This window comes from Symphalangus syndactylus, chromosome 8 (assembly GCF_028878055.3).
Source record: "Symphalangus syndactylus isolate Jambi chromosome 8, NHGRI_mSymSyn1-v2.1_pri, whole genome shotgun sequence".
NCBI classification, from domain to species: Eukaryota; Metazoa; Chordata; class Mammalia; order Primates; family Hylobatidae; genus Symphalangus; species Symphalangus syndactylus.
In genome coordinates, this window is record NC_072430.2 from 25,973,950 (window position 1) to 25,995,270 (window position 21,321).

The 21,321-nt window shown below is 46.9% G+C and overlaps 2 protein-coding genes across 10 annotated transcripts in view; one reads left to right on the forward strand and one right to left on the reverse strand.

Annotated features, from left to right (window-relative positions):
- DGLUCY (D-glutamate cyclase) overlaps positions 1–8,819 on the reverse strand; it is a 158,313-nt gene extending 149,494 nt beyond the window's left edge. For 3 of the 4 annotated variants that reach the window (XM_063644026.1, XM_063644013.1, XM_063644025.1), the window contains exon 1: positions 8,391–8,537. The gene's annotated coding sequence lies outside the window, so the exon portion shown is untranslated. Of the gene's footprint in view, positions 1–8,390 lie in introns of all 4 variants that reach the window. The other variant, XM_063644017.1, reaches the window with a different exon arrangement.
- The window catches only part of RPS6KA5 (ribosomal protein S6 kinase A5), a 191,342-nt gene continuing 178,283 nt past the window's right edge, over positions 8,263–21,321 (forward strand). For 3 of the 6 annotated variants that reach the window (XM_055288417.2, XM_055288421.2, XM_055288419.2), the window contains exon 1: positions 8,416–8,762. In XM_055288417.2, coding sequence (XP_055144392.1) covers positions 8,660–8,762 — 103 coding nt within the window. In that variant the 5' untranslated portion in view covers positions 8,416–8,659. Of the gene's footprint in view, positions 8,763–21,321 lie in introns of all 6 variants that reach the window. The other 3 variants (XM_055288420.2, XM_055288423.2, XM_055288416.2) reach the window with 2 other exon arrangements.

Consider the following 21,321-nt stretch of genomic DNA (forward strand, 5'->3'; position numbering starts at 1 on the left):
CAAGGCTTTCTTCTTGATATAATCACAAATGAAAGGGAACTAAACAAAATGAATCACTTTTTCATTAGGTTATTTAATATAACTCAATGACTCTTCATGTACCACCTAAACTTATTTCATTCTTCCCTAATAACACAAGTCTCCTTTCCCCTTTGGGAAACACCCCTCCAATCCAAGGATCAATGATTTGGTGCCCCTAAGGAAATATATTTCCTGCTCATGGATGTAGGCAGTGTACATCGACTCTTAGCATTTCATCAATTTTAGTACAGACTTTGCAGTATTTGGCAGGCATACCTCATGGTTTGTGGTTTGAGGTTCTGAGAGTTTCCTTGTTTCATTAAAAATGGGACCTTTTCTGTGTTTTTGCTTTGCTTTTTGTATTCCTTCCAGAAGATTCCAAAGGAGGAGAGAGGGAGTCCAAATATCTTTATTTTGTTTTATTTTATTTTTTTTGAGATGGAGTTTTGCTCTTGTTGCCTAGGCTGGAGTGCAATGGCAGGATCTCGGCTCACTGCAACCTCCGCCTCCCGGGTTCAAGCGATTCTCCTGCCTCAGCCTCCTGAGTAGCTGGGATCACAAGGCATGCACCACCACGCCCGGTTAATTTTGTATTTTTAGTACAGATGGGGTTTCTCCATGTTGGTCAGGCTGATCTCGAACTCCCAACCTCAGGTGATCCACCCTCCTCGGCCTCCCAAAGTGTTGGGATTACAGGCGTGAGCCACCGTGCCTGGCCCCAAATATCTTTATATCTTTTAATTGGATATATATGTGATGTGCATCCCTCTGAAGTCTCTCACAGCTGTGTGCTGGTTGGCACAGGTTCAAATGGAGGTGGATGGAGCCACATCTTAAACTTGAATCTTCCCTTTCATCCTAGTGCTCCTCATCTGCAATGCTAGGAAGGTTGCTAAGCTAGGAAGGTAGTATCTGGTGCATCAAAAGGTAAGGTGAGGACATTGCTTACTTGCTGCTGCCCCCTTCGCAAGACTGTCTCTCTGTTTGTGAATGCAAAGGGGTTTTGTGTGTGTGTGTGTGTGTGTGTGCGCGCCAGCACATTCCCAACCTTCTCACTTCGTAACAGTGGTGACATGTCAACTTCAGCAGTGGTGGGTGTCTTCAGTAAGTGTGAACTTCACACCCCCTAACTGTGTTGGTCTCTGTATCTTGCAGTGAGACTCTTCAACTTACTGGCTCTATATCACATGGAAATGTACTGACAGGGTCAAAAATAGTATTAAGATATTGATAATGGGCCAGGTGTGGTGGCTCAGGCCTGTAATCCCAGCACTTTGGGAGGCCAAGGTGGGTGGATTGCTTGGGCCCAGGAGTTCGAGACCAGCCTGGGCAACATGGTGAAACCCCATCTCTACAAAAAATACAAAAATTAGCCGGGCGTGGTGGCATGTGCCTGTAGTCCCAACTACTTGGGAGGCTGAGGTAGGAGGATTGCTTGAGCCCAGGATGCAGAAGTTGCAGTGAGCCAAGATCGTGCCATTACCCTCTGGTCTGTGCAACAGAGTAAGGCCTTGTCTCAAAAAAAAAAAAAAAAAAAGATATTGGTAATGTAGTTTTTGACTTTTTGGAAGATTTTCTTTCTTATCTATGTATACATTGGAGTGTTTTGATAGAGCCAGTTAGAGGAAAGTATGATGTGGTGGGCCTTGGGTGTTTCCTACTTCCTATAAATGCAAAGGTGAGGAACTTCCTGCTCACACTGCCTAAATGATAAGATTAATCAAGTCCTAGTGGCTTATACCAAGCGAGGCCCTTTCCCCCCTTGCTTACTTATATAACTAAATGACTGTTCATGTACCACCTAAACTTCTCATCTCTCCTAATGAAAAAGTGTTTTGTTTTTTTGGTTCCTTTTCATTTGTGATTATACCAAGAAGAAAGCCTGGGTTTGGTGCTAGTAGTCTTTAGCTTTTCTCTAATATTTACCAACCACTCTTCTTTTTTTGTTCTTTCTTCCTCAATCTACTCAACATGAAATAACTCTTTCTTTTTTTTTTTTTTTTTTTTTTTTTTTGAGATGGAGTCTTGCTCTGTCACCCAGGCTGGAGTGCAGTGGCGCGATCTCGGCTCACTGCAAGCTCCGCCTCCCGGGTTCACACCATTCTCCTGCCTCAGCCTCTGTGAGTAGCTGGGACTACAGGTGCCCGCCACCATGCCCGGCTAATTTTTTGTATTTTTAGTAGAGACGGGGTTTCACTGTGGTCTCGATCTCCTGACCTCGTGATCCGCCCGCCTCGGCCTCCCAAAGTGCTGGGATTACAAGCGTGAGCCACCGCGCCCGGCCTGAAATAACTCTTTCTAACAAGGAAAGTATAGACCTCAGACTCAGCTACCAGCAGACAACTGTATCTAGCTAGAACTTACTATCATTTTGTTTTCATTGTATTTATTTTAATATTTACTTCCTGCTTCCTATTTATGGCAAGTGATAGTGATTTTTCTTTTTCCTTTGGTTTAGAGGTGGGGTCATGCTATGTGCCCAGGCTGGATTCAAGAATTCCTGGGCTCAAGTGAGCCTCTCCACTTCTCAGTGAAGAGGTGTAAAGCTAAGGATAGGTGAGACCACATAGAATGGTGCCACAGACACAGGCCTGCAACAAAAGGGGGTGAGCATGGACCCCATTCTGGCAGCAGGTACCAACCAAGTCAGCCTGGATAAAGTCAGTTTCTTTTCTTTCCTTCTTTTTTTTTTTGAGACAGGGTTTCGCTCTGTCACCCAGGCTGGAGTGCAACGGCATAATCTCAGCTCACTGCAACCTCCGCCTCCCGGGTTCAAGCGATTCTCCTGCCTCAGCCTCCATAGTAGCTGAGATTACAGGCACATGCCACAACGCCCAGCTAATTTTTCTGTTTTTAGGAGAGACAGGGTTTCACCATGTTGGCCAGGCTGGTCTCGAACTCCTGACCTCAGGTGATCCTCCTGCCTTGGCCTCCCAAAGTGCTGGGATTACAGGCGTGAGCCACCGCGCCCGGCCGATAAAGTCAGTTTCTGAGAGGAAGAAACATATTTTCAAGGTCTTTTCTTGATTACTTTTCTGGCCATAGCAGAAATCTGACCTTTTGCTGGACAACCTCTCTGTCCCAGTCTTTTCATGGACCCCACCCTCTCTACTTCTCCATCTCTCAGGGCAGGAGGAGCAGTGACGTTTTCCTCACTTCCGGCTGCTGCATCCTCCAGGCCACAGTCCATTATCTCACCCCAGTTCAACAACTTTTCCTCATTTGACTCCAAGCTGTCCGGCCACATCGCTAATCACTTAAGCCCCCCACCCATTTAATTCGGTGTTTTCAGCTACTCATTTATAATTTTCCCTCCTATTCTCTCTAGTGTCATCACTACCTCTGAAAAGTCGCTGTTTTTTTCAAAACTCCAATTTGCTCTTATTTACCACTCTCTACTCTAATAGTTGTGCAAGAGTTGCGCATTATAAACTTGGTTGTACATTAGGTTAATGATGTGGGGAGACTTAAAAAAAATCCCAAAGTCCAGGCCCAACCCCAGACCAATTTAAGTCACATTCTTTAGCGGTAGGAGTGGTGGAGAGTTTTGTTTTGTTTTGTTGTTATTTTTAAGTATCCCAGGTGATCCCGATGTTCAGCCAAGGTTGAGAACTCATCCATACTAGCGCCAACTCCTTGGACTCCATCCTATTCTTCCAGGCTAGCAGTTTATCCTGGCTTCATTGCCTTCTCACCCAGCTTGGGCCCTAGGGTCATTCATTTTAACCAGATTGTTGCCCAACCGCTCATGTCCCACCCAGAGGGGATATTTAAGTTGCTAGAGAGAAACACTTCACTATCCTGATTGAGTCTTTCTAATTCCACTGGAGCCCTGTGCTAGTCAGCGTTTATACAAGCTGCCTGGATAGATCTATTTCTCATAGTGGCTGTTCCAACCTGTTTCCACTGTCCTCAGATCCCTAACCCATTCCCTCCTCTCCCTCCTATCACTCAGCACAGTACTTAAGTCTCTGGAAGAAACTCTTCCTACATGTGTGCACATCTAAGTGATCACATGGTATGCTTCTGCTTTACTAAGTTTACTAAGTTTTGCAACTCTTCTGCAATTTTAAAATTATTTGAAAATAAGATTAAAAAACAAAAAACCAAAAAATTCCCTGGATCCCTCCAGCTAGGACCTTTGTTCTCTATTTTCCTTTGGAGAAAAATATGTCCCCACACATGGTTACTACTTCCTCACCTTCCATTTGCCTTGCCAAAACTGCTCTGGATATTGTCATCAGTGACACATAAGTTGACAAATTCACTGGATCTTTCTAGACCTCATGTTATATTACATCTTAGGGTATCTGATACAGCTGACCATTCCCTTCTTCTGGAAATACTTTGGCTTCCAAGATACAAAACTCTCCAGGTTTTCCTCTTCCACCTCTAGCTCCACCTTCTTATTCCAACTTTTCTTTTCTTTTTTTTTTTTTTTTTTTTTTTTTGAGATAGAGTCTGACTGTGCCACCCAGGCTGGAGTGCACTGATGCGATCTCGGCTCACTGCAACCTCTGCCTCCTGGGTTCCAGTGATTTTCCTGCCTTAGCCTCCCGAGTAGCTCAGATTATAGGCATGCACCACCATGCCCGGCTAATTTTTGTATTTTTAGTAGAGATAGGGTTTCACCTTGTTGACCAGGCTGGTCTTGAACTCAAGTGATCTGCCCACCTCGGCGTCCCAAAGTGCTGAGATTACAGGCGTGAACCACCACACCCAGGCTTCTCCCTAGGTAATCTTATTCGTACCTCTGGCCTCAAATGTCACCTATGTGCCAGTGATTCCTAAGCTTACATCCCTATGCTAGACCTGTCTTCCGAGCTCCAGACTCATATATCCATATAGTTACTTAATTTTGGCCCTGGATGTCTCAAAATTAAACTCTTGATGTTCTCTCTGATATGTGCTCTTCCTTTAATTTGCCCCTTTCATTATTAAATGGTACTGCCATCCTTTTCCATCCACCTAGCTGCTCACGCTAGAAACGCTGGTGTCATTTCGATATTTCCATTTTTCTCACTCAACAATTCTAATCCTTCAAGTTCAAAATATAAACATACAAATGTTCCATTTCTCTCCATCTCTACTGCATCCACTCTCATCTTTTGCCCAGATTACAGTGATAGTCTCCTAACTGGTCTCCTTGTATCCCATTTTGCCTTCTCCAGCGCAGTCTCCAAACACTAACTTCAGTGACCTTCTGCAAATACTACCACGATTATATCATTCCTGTGTTTAAATTCCTTCTATTGCTTCCCACTTCACACAGGATGAAGTCCAAAACTATTAGTAAGAGCAACCACATACTTCATGACTGGGCCTCTGCCTACCTCCCTAACCTCATCCCTTGCTTACTGCATTAAGGCTCCACTGACTTTCTCAATATCTCAACAGAATAGGCTCTTTGCCTGCCTCAGGACATCTTCCTAAAATTTTGATCCCTCCATATTTCACATAAGAAATAGTATAAGGCTAAATTATGCTTTGGTAGCAAATAATCCCATCTAACTAGCTTATGCCTAAAACGGTGTATGTATTGCTCACATCACAGTCTGATATAGGTCAGGTGGCTCCTTAAAGAATTAAGTGGAAACTCAGGGGTTCAGAGTCCTCCCAGACTGTGGCATACCCATATTAAAAATGTGGCCTTTGTTACAGCAGTTGAAAGAGAAGAAAGTGTGAGTGATTATTCAAGGAGTTTTCTGGTCAGGCCTGAAAATGTTATATATCATACCAACAGGATCTGCCCATACCCCATTGGCCAGATCACAGTCATATGACCCTAACCTAACTGCAAAGGAGGTAAGAAAAAAAAAAAAAAAAAGTCTTCCTGTGTGTCCAGGAAGAGGAAATGAGATTGGTGAACATCAGGCTACTTTTTGCCACATCCTGGTTAAAACCTACTCATTTTTAAAGTCTCAGCTTAAATAATACCTACTTACAAAGGTCTTCCAGCTCCTCCAACTTAAATCAGGCATCCCTGATACATTCTATTGTAGCACCCTGTAATTTTCCTTTATAGCATGATCACAATGGAAAGTTTATATTTCTTTATGTGATTAATATTTATATCTGCTACTAGACTGTAGGCTCTATAGGAGCACGGACTGCATCTGTTTTGCTCCCACTGTGTCTCTAGCACCTATTATAGTACTTGGTATAGAACTGGTATAAAAGTTTTTGAGTGAACAAATGAACAAATGAACAGTTGCACACAGTCATTGCCTGGCTCCAAACAGCACATGACTTTTGCAGGAGAAAGACAAGTAAGTAGGCAGTCATGGTTTAGTGTGATGATAAATGTTCCAGGCAGGTAAGCCCAGGGAGCTGAGAAAGCAACCTGAAGGAACTTGGAAGGCTTCTGTGTTTTCTCTTTCACAGCAATCGAATCCAGGAGGCTGCAAACTATGGCCTGTAGGCCAAATCTGGCTCATTGCCTGTTTTTTAACGGCCCTCAAGCTAAGAATTGTTATATATATATAATATATATATATATATACACATATTTTTTCTTTTTTTTTTTTTAGACAGAGTTTCGCTCTGTTGCCCAGTCTGAAGTGCAATGGTGTGATCTCGGCTCACTGCAACCTCCGCCTGCCAGATTCAAGCAATTCTCCTGCCTCAGCTTCCTGAGTAGCTGGGATTACAGGCACCCACCACCATGCCTGGCTAATTTTTTGTAGTTTTAGTAGATTCAGGGTTTTGCCATGTTGGCCACGCCGGTCTTGAACTCCTGACCTCAGGTGATCCATCTGCCTCAGCTTCCCACAGTGCTGGGCTTACAGGTGTGAACCACCGCGCCCGACCTGTTTTTATATTTTTAAGTAATTCAAAAATAATTAAAAGAAGAATATATTATGATACATGAAAACTATGTGAAATTCAAATTTCAATGTCCATAAAAAAATTCTACTGGAACACAGCTACGTCTTTTATTTATTGTCTATGACTGCTTTTGAGCTACAATGGCAGAGCTGAGTAGTTGTAAAAGAGGTCATACAGCTTGCAAATCCTAAAATATTTACTATCTGGCCCTTAATAGAAAAAAGTGTGCTGACTCCTGATCCAATCCATGCTTAGTTTAAAAGATCACATCTACCTGAATTACGTCCAACTGTACATCTTTAAGTTTCTGCTTTTTCCCATTCTCGTGTCTGCTACTAGAAATCAGGTTCCCTTTAGTTCTATCCTTGCAGCAGGATTCCTGCCCTGCTATCCCTCTCCTCTTTTCAGTTCATCACTGTATACTAAAAAAAATCTGCACGCTTCAGCACAGCATCCCTAGTTCCCCATTATCTTACCACGCCTCACCTTGTCAGCTGTATCTCTTACATCATACTTTCATCTAACCTTATCAATCACTTAACCCATCCTTGCCTTCTCTGCTGTAGGCCAATGCTCACAGTTACTGTCTCTGCGTGAAATGTCTATTGCTGGTATTTCTCTCTCATCCATCCTTTACGTTGGTTATCTCAAATGCCTCCTTGCCCTAAAAGCTTTTCCCAGTTCCTCGTCTGGGAATAATTATTGCCATTCGTGCGAGATTCTCCAACGCTTTGTACGACTGCTTTATTTCAAGTTCTGCTTTATAGTTCTTTTGTGTATACACACAGATTGTTTCTCACGTTCTATCGAAAGCTGCTTAGGGGAGGAATTGTATTCTATTTTGTTAATCTCTGCATCCTTTCGGCGCCTAGGAAGAGTCTTGTACGAAACATAAATGTCTCTCCTTCGCAAAATTCCTCATCGGGAGCTGGGACTGTGAATTTTTGTAACGTTTAAGAACTATCTGTTATTTAAGAACAAACACTCTGCTTAACTTATTTAGGGTTCACTAGAGCGAGTAAGACCTTTTTAGGGCACGCCGTCTCGCAGGTTGTCACACACCTATGGATCGCTGCCGGGACCCTTAGGTTTCTCTGCAAACACGTGGGTGATAAGCGCTACCCTCCAGGCCCCTCCTCTGTCCACGGTGATTGGCGGACCAAACGTTCCAATCATCCCTCCCCGCCTCTTTCGGCAGTAGCCAATCAGAGACCCTGAGCGCCTCCTGACTACTAGACACTGTTTACTAACAGATCGAAGCTGGGGAATAAGGGGTGTGACCGTTCTGAGGAGGTCAGGGAAGGGAAGGTGTTGACTGCGCGTGCGCAACAGATGAAATGGGCGGCACAAAGCCTTAGGTCTCACCAATCGGAGTGGCGGCGCTCCTCCCTCTCCTGCCTCCCCGCCAAGCAACAACAATTCGAGGAGCGGGGCGGGGAGGCTCGTGAAACGTCACAGAGTACTGCCCAATGGGAGCGGGCGTTGGCAGACGCGCGCGCCCTGTGCCCAATCAGCGAAGGCGGCTCGAATGGCTCCCTTACCTTGCTGGCTGTGGGCGGAGCGGCCTGAGGAGGCGGCGGTGGAGCAGGGGGCGGTTTGGTTGCGCGGTACTAGCGGTGCCCGCCGAAGGGGGAGGAGGCGAGGAGCGAGCCGTGGGGCCAGAGCGGGAAAGAGACTCATCTTTGCGTCCGAGTTCTGGAGCCGCCGCACCCCGGCTCCTGGGGCTGCGGCAGCGGCCGCGAGGGGACGGGCGTCCGCTGTCTCCTGGGTTCCCCTCGTAGCGACCCGCGGGATCGGAAAAAAGGAGAAGATGGAGGAAGAGGGTGGCAGCAGCGGCGGCGCCGCGGGGACCAGCGCGGACGGCGGCGACGGGGGAGAGCAGCTCCTGACTGTCAAGCACGAGCTGCGGACTGGTGAGCGACCCCGCCCTCTGCCGACCGGGCCCGGCGCGGGGGCGCGCCTGAGGGCACGCGGGTGCCCGCGCGGGGCTGGGGGCGCGGGGCCGCAGCCGTGGGCGCGGAGGGGCGGGCCTGGGGCGGGGCGTCGCGGTCGGGGCGCGTGCCCCGGGGGTCCCGGGAGGTGGGAGCGCGCCCGGGGGGAGGCGGCCGAAAGTTTTCCCCAGCCCGGTAATGAGCGGCGGGCACCAGGCATCGGGGCCAGCGTAGCCGCCGACCGCTGCCCGTGGCACGCACCTCCGAGGATGTCGCTGCTCCCCCTTCCCGCACAGGTGACACATGTGTCTCTGCGTCCTGTCGGGGCGAAAGGTGCGCCTGCCTCAGCGTGGGGCGAGCGGCGCTTTGTTTTGGAGCGTGACTCCCTGCTCCGCCCCTCTGCTCCCCGCAATGGGGGTCCCGGTGGGGCTCCGTGGAGCCATCCCCTAAGGTGCTGGGGTCCCGTACGAGATAAATGGGAGGTTGCGCCTCGGGCTTTTACCAAGTCCAGTCTAGAGACAGGAACAGGAATCGCCGGCTCCAGGGATTGAGTGCCTTTATTCTCACTTATCATGAAATACTATACTTGGCCTTGAATTTCCTTCAGAGGTCTCTGGAGATGATGGCTCTAGAAATTTAAAGCTCCAGGTAAAAGGAACTAACGAGCAGGCTTCAGCGCTTAGGTTCTAATGTTTGAGATCACTAGCGTTGTCCTAAGCTTTATAACTAATTAAATGTATTCGTTGTGTAGGTTCAGGTTGTTCATTTTGGAAAATGCTTATTCAGACCAATCAGTACAATTTGGGTTTATATTCTTGGAGCCCAGTCTCGTATTGTAGATATATTAATACTTTTTTTCCTCCGAACAGATAGTACATTTTAATGAGTCTTTCGTTATTACTAGATATGTTTGTGAGCGTTGAAGGTTTTTGACAGGGCTGCTTTGGCATATTGGGATTTTTTTTTTTTTTCAGACGGATTTTCGCTCTTGTTGCTCAGGCTGGAGTGCAGTGGCATGATCTCAGCTCACCGCAGCCTCCGCCTCCCGGGTTCAAGCGATTCTCTTGCCTCAGCCTCCCGAGTAGCTGGGATTACAGGCATGCGCCACTACGCCCGGCTAATTTTGTATTTTTTGTGGGGGCCGGGGGGGGGTGGTCCTCTCCATGTTGGTCAGGCTGGTCGCGAACTCCCGACCTCAGGTGATCCGTCCGCCCCGGCCTCCCAAAGTGCTGGGATTACAGGCGTGAGCCACCGCGCTTGACCGGGATATTATTTAATTGTGAAGGCACAAAGCTTAAACGGCAGGATTCAGGTGTTAACTAGTACATCTTGTTTCTGTTTTGAACAGATTGGAAAGTTAGCTCTGTCCATCAGTTCTTTCAGTTTTTGTTATTTCTACTGAGATTGCGTATTAGCATTCCATTGGGTGCCAGTGTGGTGACTTAATTCAAGAGAGATGTCAAATTCATGCTTCTTAATTCAACATTTGTAAACATTGTTTTTTTGGTCATTGTGAATCTGTTATACCTCTTGAGCCAGCTGTTCCGTGTTTTTGAGTTCCTAACATAACCTGTATGGATTCAGGTGATTTGGTTTTTCTTCTCTCAATTTCATAGACAACTGATATTTTCAAAAGGCTCTGATATGGTTTACTCAATATACATTTATTCGGATTTGTGCCACGCTCAGTGTCAGGTGCTTTCTGGTGTGAAGATTTTGCATTTTTTTCTTGTCTTACATAACGATCCACTGATTTATATGTATGGAATCCTACTGTACAGCAAAAGCTACTTGAAGTCATGTGCTTCTCAGCCATGGGCTGTGGTGCAACAAGCAGCTTTTTGCTAAATGACCAAGGAGCAACCTGCTTGTTATTAGTAGTTAACCACCTGCTCGGTTTCTGGATTTTGCAAACAATGCTAGTTTTGTAGAAAACAATGAGTACTGCTTTATTTCCCCCTCTCTTCTAACTGTGTGAATCATCAGCTTCAAGTTTGCATTTTAGAAATTTTTCTGATGGATGGTGAGATTATACTGAATTCATTAGTACTGTTAACTGTCAAAGGAAATGAAAAATCATTTTGATTTATTACTGAACACTGGAACAACTGACCGGATATAGTGGTCAAAAACACTGTTAAAATATAACTTGAAAGAGTTGCTCATCTTCAGCCAACTGCACTTCTTTCAGCACATGATGCTATAATAGGCACCAGAGTAATTTGATCTGATATGGTCCCGTCTCAGAATGTGGACAAGCATCTAGTTATATCAGGCTGGCAGTTGGTGGTTGTTCATTTGTGCAGAACACTTTATTGTATTCCGTAGGATGAATGAAAAAGCAAAAAATGTCCCATGAAAGGACATGGAGTTGGAAGACATGATTCTAAATCTCATCTCTGCAGCTTAATATGTAGGCATGGGCAAGTCACTTCACCTTTCAGATTCACATCTTTAATCTACAAAATGTGAGAATTGAATGAGACACTGTTGGAAAAGTGCTAAGCAGGTTGCTTGGCATATAGTGGGCCCTTAGGAAATGTTAGTTGAATGTATATATAAAAATCATTCCATAATAGTATCTTATCTTGAAGTGTGTGAATTAATCCAGTGTAATTTGGGAAACAAATCCCTCCTTTAGTGCTTAGCCTATGTCACATTGCCTGGCTATTATCTTTTTCTGTATATGTCCAGTCTTCTCATGTAGAGTGTAAATTCTCCATAATCTTTGCGGCTGCTTAGCAGCCTGTGTGTATCTCTTCAGTAACATTTAACACACAGTACTATAATAGTCCATTTACTTGTCTGTATTAGACTGTAAGGTCCTTGAGGGCAGGCAGGCAGGCACCATGTCCTTTGTTTATTTGCAGCCCCAGGCATATAGTAGGTACTTAATATTTGTTGAATGGATTCATTGAATGCATGAGAATCCAGGAGCAAGTCTAGTAAGTTCATTGTATTACCAGTGCCTTGCAGATGTTAGGTGGTTGATAAATGGATGACAGTGACTAAAAGCTAAAGAATGCAGAGTATAGGATTGAACAGATCACTTAAACATACATTTATTGAATGTATGTCTAAGAAAATGTCCTGCCCTCTAGTAGTAGGGGAGGAGGCCATATAAACCAGGAATTAAGATAATACTGCCTTGGGAGGCTGAGGCGGGTGTATCACGAGGTCAAGAGATGGAGACCATCCTGGCCAACGTGGTGAAACCCCGTCTCTACTAAAAATTCAAAAAATTAGCTGAGCATGGTGGCATGTACTGGTAGTCCCAGCTACTCAGGAGGCTGAGGCAGGAGGTTCTCTTGAACTCAGGAGGCGGAGGTTGCAGTGAGCCGAGATCACGCTATTGCACTCCAGCCTGGCAACAGAGCGAGACTCCATCTCCAAAAAAAAAGAGATAATACTGCCCTAAGTATGATAGTAAAGGGATATACAAGTATAAAGTTAGCAAAGAATGGGTTACGACTTTTTTTTTTTTATTTTTTATTTTTTTTCCTTTTTTTTTTTATTTTTTTTTGCATACAAAAACAATAAACATTTTCTAAAAATACATACAAACAAAAAGATGCGTATCAAACATATTAGGAAGGTTGCACATGGGAAGTCGGGGAATAGAAATGGGGGTGGGAGTTAAAATAAATGAGAGAGGGACTTTATATGGATCAGTGATAATAACTCAATCCTCTATTTGACAAAGAAGAGGGAGAAGGAAGAGGAAGAAAAAGAAAGTGGGATAAAGGATCAGAAAGGGAGGAAAATAGAAAAAATTAGAGTATGACTCCAGGGTAGACCTGTTTTGTTGTCATTGAGTTGGTTGGTTGGTTTGTCTGTTGTATTCTTCATGTTTCGCCAAGTTGGCCAGACTGGTCTCGAACTCCTAGCCCGAAGTGATCAACCCGCCTCGCCCCCCAGAGTGCCGGGACCACAGGCGTGAGCCACCACGTCCAGCCCCCACATTGCTTCTGGCCTCCGTGGTAGACCTCCCAGACGGAGCGGCCAGGCAGAGGAGCTCCTCACTTCTACCCAGACACGGGGCGGCCGGGCAGAGGGGCTCCTCACTTCCCAGACGGGGCGGCCAGGCAGAGACGCTCCTCACTTCTTCCCAGACGATAGGTGGCCGGGCAGAGGCGCTCCTCACTTCCCAGACGATGGGTGGTCGGGCAGAGGCGCTCCTCACTTCCCAGACGATGGGTGGCCGGGCAGAGGCGCTCCTCACTTCCCAGACGATGGGCGGCCGGGCAGAGGCGCTCCTCACCTCCCAGACGATGGGTGGCCGGGCAGAGGCACTCCTCACTTCCCAGATGGGGCAGCCGGGCAGAGGCGCTCCTCACTTTCCAGACGATGGGTGGCCGGGCAGAGGCGCTCCTCACCTCCCAGACGATGGGTGGCCGGGCAGAGGCGCTCCTCACCTCCCAGACGATGGGTGGCCGGGCAGAGGCGCTCCTCACCTCCCAGACGGGGCGGCCGGGCCGAGGCGTTCCTCACTTCTTCCCGGACGGGGCGGCCGGGCAGAGGCGCTCCTCACTTCTTCCCGACGGGGCGGCCGGGCAGAGGCGCTCCTCACTTCTTCCCGCACGGGGCGGCCGGGCAGAGGCGCTCCTCACTTCTTCCCGGACGGGGCGGCCGGGCAGAGGCGCTCCTCACTTCCCAGACGATGGGTGGTCGGGCAGAGGCGCTCCCCACTTCCCAGACGATGGGTGGCCGGGCAGAGGCGCTCCTCACTTCCCAGACGATGGGCGGCCGGGCAGAGGAGCTCCTCACCTCCCAGACGATGGGTGGCCGGGCAGAGGCACTCCTCACTTCCCAGATGGGGCAGCCGGGCAGAGGCGCTCCTCACTTTCCAGACGATGGGTGGTCGGGCAGAGGCGCTCCTCACCTCCCAGACGATGGGTGGCCGGGCAGAGGCGCTCCTCACCTCCCAGACGATGGGTGGCCGGGCAGAGGCGCTCCTCACCTCCCAGACGGGGCGGCCGGGCAGAGGCGCTCCTCACTTCTTCCTGGACGGGGCGGCCGGGCAGAGGCGCTCCTCACTTCTTCCCGACAGGGCGGCCGGGCAGAGGCGCTCCTCACTTCTTCCCGGACGGGGCGGCCGGGCAGAGGCGCTCCTCACTTCCCAGACGGTGGGTGGCCGGGCAGAGGCGCTCCTCACTTCCCAGACGATGGGTGGCCGGGCAGAGGCGCTCCTCACTTCTTCCCGGATGGGGCGCCCGGGCAGAGGCGCTCCTCATTTCTTCCCGGACGGGGCGGCCGGGCAGAGGCGCTCCTCACTTCCCAGACGGTGGGTGGCCGGGCAGAGGCGCTCCTCACTTCCCAGACGGTGGGTGGCCGGGCAGAGGCGCTCCTCACTTCCCAGACGGTGGGTGGCCGGGCAGAGGCGCTCCTCACTTCCCAGACGGTGGGTGGCCGGGCAGAGGCGCTCCTCACTTCCCAGACGGTGGGTGGCCGGGCAGAGGCGCTCCTCACTTCCCAGACGGTGGGTGGCCGGGCAGAGGCGCTCCTCACTTCCCAGACGGTGGGTGGCCGGGCAGCGGCGCTCCTCACTTCCCAGACGGTGGGTGGCCGGGCAGAGGCGCTCCTCACTTCCCAGACGGGGCGGCCGGGCAGAGGCGCTCCTCACTTCCCAGACGGTGGGTGGCCGGGCAGAGGCGCTCCTCACTTCCCAGACGGTGGGTGGCCGGGCAGAGGCGCTCCTCACTTCCCAGATGGTGGGTGGCCGGGCAGAGGCGCTCCTCACTTCCCAGACGGGGCGGCCGGGCAGAGGCGCTCCTCACTTCCCAGACGGGGCGGCCAGGCAGAGGCGCTCCTTACCTCCCAGACGGGGCGGCCGGGCAGAGGCGCTCCCCACCTTCCAGATGGGGCGGCGGCCGGGCAGGGGCTGCAATCCCAGCACCCTGGCAGGCCAAGGCAGGCGGCCGGGGGGTAGAGGCTGCCGCGAGGCCAGACCACGCCACCGCACTCCAGCCCGGACAACACCGAGCACTGGGTGAGCGAGACTCCGTCTGTAGTCCCAGTACCTCGGGAGGCTGAGGCGGGCAGAGCACTCGGCGTCAGGAGCTGGCGACCAGCGTGGCCAAGATGGCGAACGCGTGCCTGCATCCAAAGGAGAAAAGGCAGGCAGCGGTGGCGCGCGCCGGCAGTCCCAGGCAGTCCGCGGCGCGGGTAGCAGCAAGCCGAGTAGATTGTAGCCTGCGCCAGAGAGAGAAAGAAAGAAAGAAAGAAAGGAGGGAGGGAGGGAGAGAAGGAAGGAAGGGGGTTACGACTTTTAGCTTTCAAATAATCAAATATTCAACAACAATAACAAAAAGGATATTATTGGAAGGAGATTGGGTTATCTTACCCACTTATTTAGTAAGTATTTCATTTCCTCTTACGTATTGGGTGCGATTTTAGATGCTTGGATGATAGGACATGTATGATCTGTCCATTGGAAGAACAGGGTTGCATCAGGAACCATTGGAACCAGAAATTTAGCATTGTCTGTATTTTGTCCACCTTGAATCTCTGCTTGTCCCTATGTGATGGCTTCATTCTTCCCCACTACTGTGCCACCTTTCCCACATGGGAAAGATCATGCTGTTGATAGACTCCAAGTTTTACATCCTACAGCCTCCACTACTGAAAAGACACCGCCCTCTTCTCAGCTTCAGTTATAAAGATCTCAGGGAAGGACTTTTTTGGCCTGCCTTTGGTGAGGTATCCACTTTTGGATCATTCACCTAAGGCCAGGGGATGGGATCATGTTTTTGTAACATGGCAGCAATTTCTGTAAACATGGATAGGGATAAAACTAAACTCTAAGAAGAGGAGGAGTTGTTGGTAAGACATTTACTTAGATGCCTGTTATAGGAGAGAGAGCCTAACATTGAGGAGAAGGTCGAGGAAGTTTATGTATTGTGGTGTAACAAATTACTCCAGACCTTAGTGGCTTAAACAACATGATTTGTGTGGGTCAGGAATTTAGGAGTGGCTTAGCTTGTTGGTTCTTTTTGTAATCCTAAGTGAATTAACACAGGAAGCTTCTTGATTCTAACTCAGGGACTCTCATGAAGTTGAAGTCAAGGTGTTGGCCAGGACTGCAGTCACCTGAAGACTTGTCTGGGCCTAGTGATTCCCCTTCCAAGGTGGCTCACTCACATGTTGGCAGGTTGCTTCAGTTCCTTGCCATGTGGACCTCTCCATAGCGTGGCTTGAGCGTTCTCATGACAGACAGCTGGTTTCCCCAAGAACAAGTGATCCAAGGCAGAGAGCAAGGTGGAACCTACCATGCCATGTCTTTTGTTGTTGTTTTGTTTTTTAGAGACGGAATCTATCCAGGCTGGAGTGCAGTGGTGCAATCATGGCTCACTATAATCTCAAACTCCTGGGCTCAAGAGATCCTCCTGCCTCAGCCTCCTGAGTAACTCTGGGACTACAGGCATGCACCACCACACCTGGCTAATTTATTATTTTTTTGTAGAGACAGGATCTCATTATGCTCTCACTGGTCTCCAACTCCTGGGCTCAAGAGATCATCCCACCTGGGCCTCCCAAAGTACTGAGATTACAGGCGTGAGCCAACGTGCACAGCAAAATTAATCCATTTGTAGCATGCATCAGTACTTCATTTTGTTGTTGTTGATAAATTGTGTTCTGTTGTGTAGATATACCAAGTTTTGTTTATCCATTCACCAGTTGTTTGAAATTTGGGTTGTTTCCACCTTTTGGCTATTGTAAATAATGCTGCTTTGCACATTTGTGGACAAATTTTTGTGTGGACCTATGTTTATTTCTCTTGGGTATATAACAGCAGTAAAACTGCTGGATCACTTGTTAAAACAAAGGTAAACAAAGTCTGGATTTAACTTTGTAAGAAACTGCCAAACTGTTGTCCAGAGTGGCTGTACCATTTTATATTCCCATCAGCAATGTATGAGGCCTCCAATTCCTTCACAGCCTAGCCAACATTGTCTGTCTTTTTGCTTATCATAGGGAATGTGAAGTGATTTTCCATTTCCCTATTGCCTAATGACAAGCATCTTTTCATGTGCTTATTGGCCATTTGTATACCTTTGGAGAAATGTTGATTCAGATCCTTTGCCCAGTTTAAAATTGGCTAGTTTGTCTTTTTTTATTATTGAGATATGAGAGTTCTTTATGTATTTTAGGTACATGTCTCTTATCGGGAATATGGATTTGCAGATATTTTCTTCCATAAATGAGTTGTCTTTTCACTTTTTTGATGGTGTCCTTAGGAGCACAAAAGTCTTTAATTAAAAAATTTTTTTTTTTTAAATAATAGAGATGAGTTCCTGCTGTGTTGCCCAGGCTGGTCTAAAACTCCTGGGCTTCAGTGATTCACCCTCCTCCGCCTCCCAAAGTGTTGGGATTATAGGCGTGAGCCACTGTGCCTGGCCTAAAAGTCTTTAATTTTTTTTTTTTTTTTTGAGACAGAGTCTTGCTCTGTTGCCCAGGTAGAATGCAGTGGGATGATCTTGCCTCACTGCAACCTCTGCCTCCTGGGTTCAAGCAATTCTCATGCTTCAGCCACCTGAGTAGCTAGGATTACAGGTGAGTGCCACCATGCCTGGCTAATTTTTGTATTTTCAATAGAGACGGGGTTTCACCATGTTGGCCAGGCTGATCTTGAACTCCTGTCCTCAGGGGATCGACCTGCCTCGGCCTCCCACAGTGTTGGGATTACAGGCGTGAGCCACCGCTCCTGGCCCTAAAAGTCTTTAATGTTGATGAAACCTTTTTTTTTTTTTTTCATTTTATTCTTGTGCCTAAGAAATCATTGACTAATTCAAGATTATGAAGATTGATGTCTCTGTTTTCTTCTAAGAGTTTATGGCTTTAGCTGTTACGTTTAGATCATTGATCCATTTTAAGGTAATTGCTGGATATCATGTGAGGTGGTGATTCAGACTCATTCTTCTGCATGTAAATATCCAGTTGTTCCAGCACCATTAGCTGAAAAGACTATTTTTTCTCCATTTTATTGTCTTGGCACCCTTATTGAAAATCAGTTGACTATAGATGTATGGGTTTATTTGTTTTATGCTCTCAGTTCTCTTCCACTGATCTATATGTCTCTCCTTATACCAGTACCATGCTGTCTTGACTACTACAATTTTTTAGTAAGTTTTGAAATTGAGAAGCGTGAGTCTTATTCTTCAACATTGTTTTGGTTATTCTGGATTCCTTGTATTTCCAGATGGATTCTATGATCGGCTTGTTAGTGTCTGCAAAGAAGCGAGCTCAGTGGCATTCTGATTGGGATCGCATCAAATTTTTAGTTAAACTTTGGGAGTGTTGCCATCTTAGTAATGTTAAGTCCTCTGATCTATGAACATGAGATGTCTTTCCATTTATTTATGTTGTCTTCAAATTTTTTCAACAGTGTTTTTCAGTTTTCAGAGTATAAATTTGCACTTCTTTTGTTAAATTTATTTCTAAGTATTTTATTATTTATTTTTTTGATGCTATAGTAAAAGGAACTAGTTTCTTACTTTTATTTTTGGATTATTCATTCCAAGAGTATAGAGGCACAGTTTTTATCTTGTGTCCTGCAACCTTGGTGAACTAGTTTATTGGTTCTAATAGTTTAGTGGACACCTTAGGATTTTCTATTTATAAGATTGTGTTAGCCATGGATAGAGATAGTTTTACTTCTTTCTTTCCAATCCAGTTGCCTTCTGTTTCAATTTCCTGCTTAATTGCCTTGGCCAGAACCTTCACTATGGTTCAATAGAATTGGCAAGAGCAGACATCCTTGTCTTATTCCTGATCCTAGGGTGAAAGCTTTAGTCTTCTACCACTGAGTGTGGGGTTAGCTATGGGTTTTTCATAGATGTATTTTATCAGATTGAAGAATTTCCCTTCTGCTCCTAGTTTGTTTGGGTGTTTTTTTAAATCATGAAAGAGTGCTGGATTTTGTCAGATGCTTTTTTCTGCATCTATTGAGATTACCATGTTTTTTTGTTTTGTTCATATGGTGTATTACATTAATTAATTTTTGGATGTTAAGCCAACCTTGTATTCCTGGGATAAATCTTGTTTGTCATGGTATATAATCCTTTTTCTTTGTTGCTGGATTCGGTTTGCTTGTATTTTATTAAGGATTTATGTCTACATTCATAAGAAATCTTTGTCTGTAGTTTTCTTTTTTGGTAATACCTCTGTCTAGTCTCCCCAGAATGTTCTTGATTGATTACTGCCACCAACTAAAGATCTTCTTTTTTTTTTTTTGAGACACAGTCTCGCTCTGTTGCCCAGGCTGGAGTGCAGTGGTGTGATCTCGGCTCACTGCAACCTCTGCTCCCTGGGTTCAAGTGATTCTCATGCCTCGGCTTCCCAAGTAGCTGGGACTACAGACGCGCATCACCACGCCAGGCTAATTTTTTTTTTTTTTTTTTTTTGAGACGGAGTCTCGCTCTGTGCCCAGGCTGGAGTGCAGTGGCGCGATCTCGGCTCACTACCAGCTCCGCCTCCCGGGTTCATGCCATTTTCCTGCCTCAGCCTCCCAAGTAGCTGGGACTACAGGTGCCTGCCACCACGCCCGGCTAATTTTTTTTTTGTACTTTTAGTAGAGACAGGGTTTCACCATGTTAGCCAGTATGGTCGCAATCTCCTGACCTCGTGACCCATCCTCCTCGGCCTCCCAAAGTGCTGGGATTACAGGCTTGAGCCACCATGCCCAGCCTAAAGATCTTATCTATTTGGTTACTAGTATCCATATTTACAGTCTTTTAAGCAAATCTTTTTTTTTTTAAGAGATGGAGTCTTCTCTGTTGCTCACGCTGGAGTGTGGTGCTGATCTCGGCTCACTGTAACCTCCACCTCCTGGGTTCAAGTGATTCTCCTGCCTCAGCCTCCCAAGTAGCTGGGATTACAGGCACCCACTGCCACACCCAGCTAAATTTTTTTTCTTTTTTTTAGTAGAGATGGGGTTTTGCCATGCTGGCCAGGCTGGTCTTGAACTCCTTACCTCAGATGATCCACCTGCCTGGGCCTCCCAAAGTGCTGGAATTACAGGCGTAAGCCACTGCATCTGGCCTTAAGTAAAGATTTAACAGATGTAGGAAGTGAAGTGTAGTTCTAAGTCAGCCCCTAATTTGCTATATGACCTTGGATAAGTCATTTTGCCTTTCTGAGCCCAAGTTTTTTGATTCATAAAGGCGAAAGTAAAGGTGGTGGACTGAGTTATAATCTAAGTGTTTACCAGCATTAAGGCTCTTCTGTGGCATTTCCATGGAAATTCTGGTATAGACAAAGTTAGTTCCTTGTCTTTTCCTGATCTGAGGGGGAAGGATTTAGTCTTCTACCACTGAGTATGAAGTTAGCTGTGAGTTTTTCATAGATGTTTTTTCTCAGGTTGACAAAGTTCTCTTCTATTCCTAGTTGGTTTGGGTGAGCTTTTTTTTTTTTTTTTTTAAATCATAAAAGAATGTTTTGGCCAGACATGGTGGCTCACGCCTGTAATCCCAGCACTTTGGGAGGCCGAGGCAGGTGGATCACCTGAGGTCAGGAGTTCGAGACCAGCCTGGCCAACGTGGTGAAACCCCATCTCTACTAAAAATACAAAAAATTAGCTGGGCGCGGTGGCGGGCACCTGTAATCCCAGCTACTTGGAAGCTGAGGCAGGAGAATTGCTTGAACCCAGGAGGCGGAGGTTGCAGTGAGCTGTGATCGCACCGTTGCATTCCAGCCTGGGCAACAACAGCAAAACTCTGTCTGAAAAAAATAAAAAATAAAATAAAAGGATGTTTCATGATAAAAAGTCCAGAGTGGTGATTTACTTTATTGTTCTTATATTTTAAAATTTCATTTTATTGAGACAGGATCTCACTGTGTTGCCCAGGCTGGTCTCGAACTCCTGGGCTCAAGCAGTCTTCCCATCTCTGCCTCCCAAAGTGCGGAGATTACAGGTACGAGCCACCATGCCCGGCTAGTGATTTACTTTATTTATTTATTTATTTATTTTTATTTAGACAGGGTCCCACTCTGTCACACAGACTGGAGTGCAATGGCATGATCTCAGCTCACTGCAACCACTGCCTCCTGGGCTCAAGTGATCCTCCCACCTCAGCCTCCCAAGTAGCTGGGACTACAAGTGTGTGCCACCACACACCACCACACTTAGCTTATTTTCGTATTTTTTGGTAGAGGTAGGGTTTCACCATGTTGGCCAGGCTGGTCTCGAACTCCTGACCTCACGTGCTCCACCTGCCTTGACCTCCCAAATGGCTGGAATTACAGACATGAGCCACCGCACCTGACCCTATTATTTACTTTAAAAGATCATCCTGTTTTATCAAAGGATTCATGTTGGATCCGTTGAAAAACAAGTTCCCTGCTGCTTTTTGAATGTGGTTCCATTAATAATGATTTGATTTGTAATTAGCTTTTAAGAAACATAACTATTAGTTCCAATAAGATACTTGCTTTTTTTATTTTTATTTTTTTAAACAAACATAGCTTACAAAAGCAAGCCAGCTGGGCACGGTGGCTCACGCCTGTAATTCCAACACTTTGGGAGGCCGAGGTGGGTGGATTA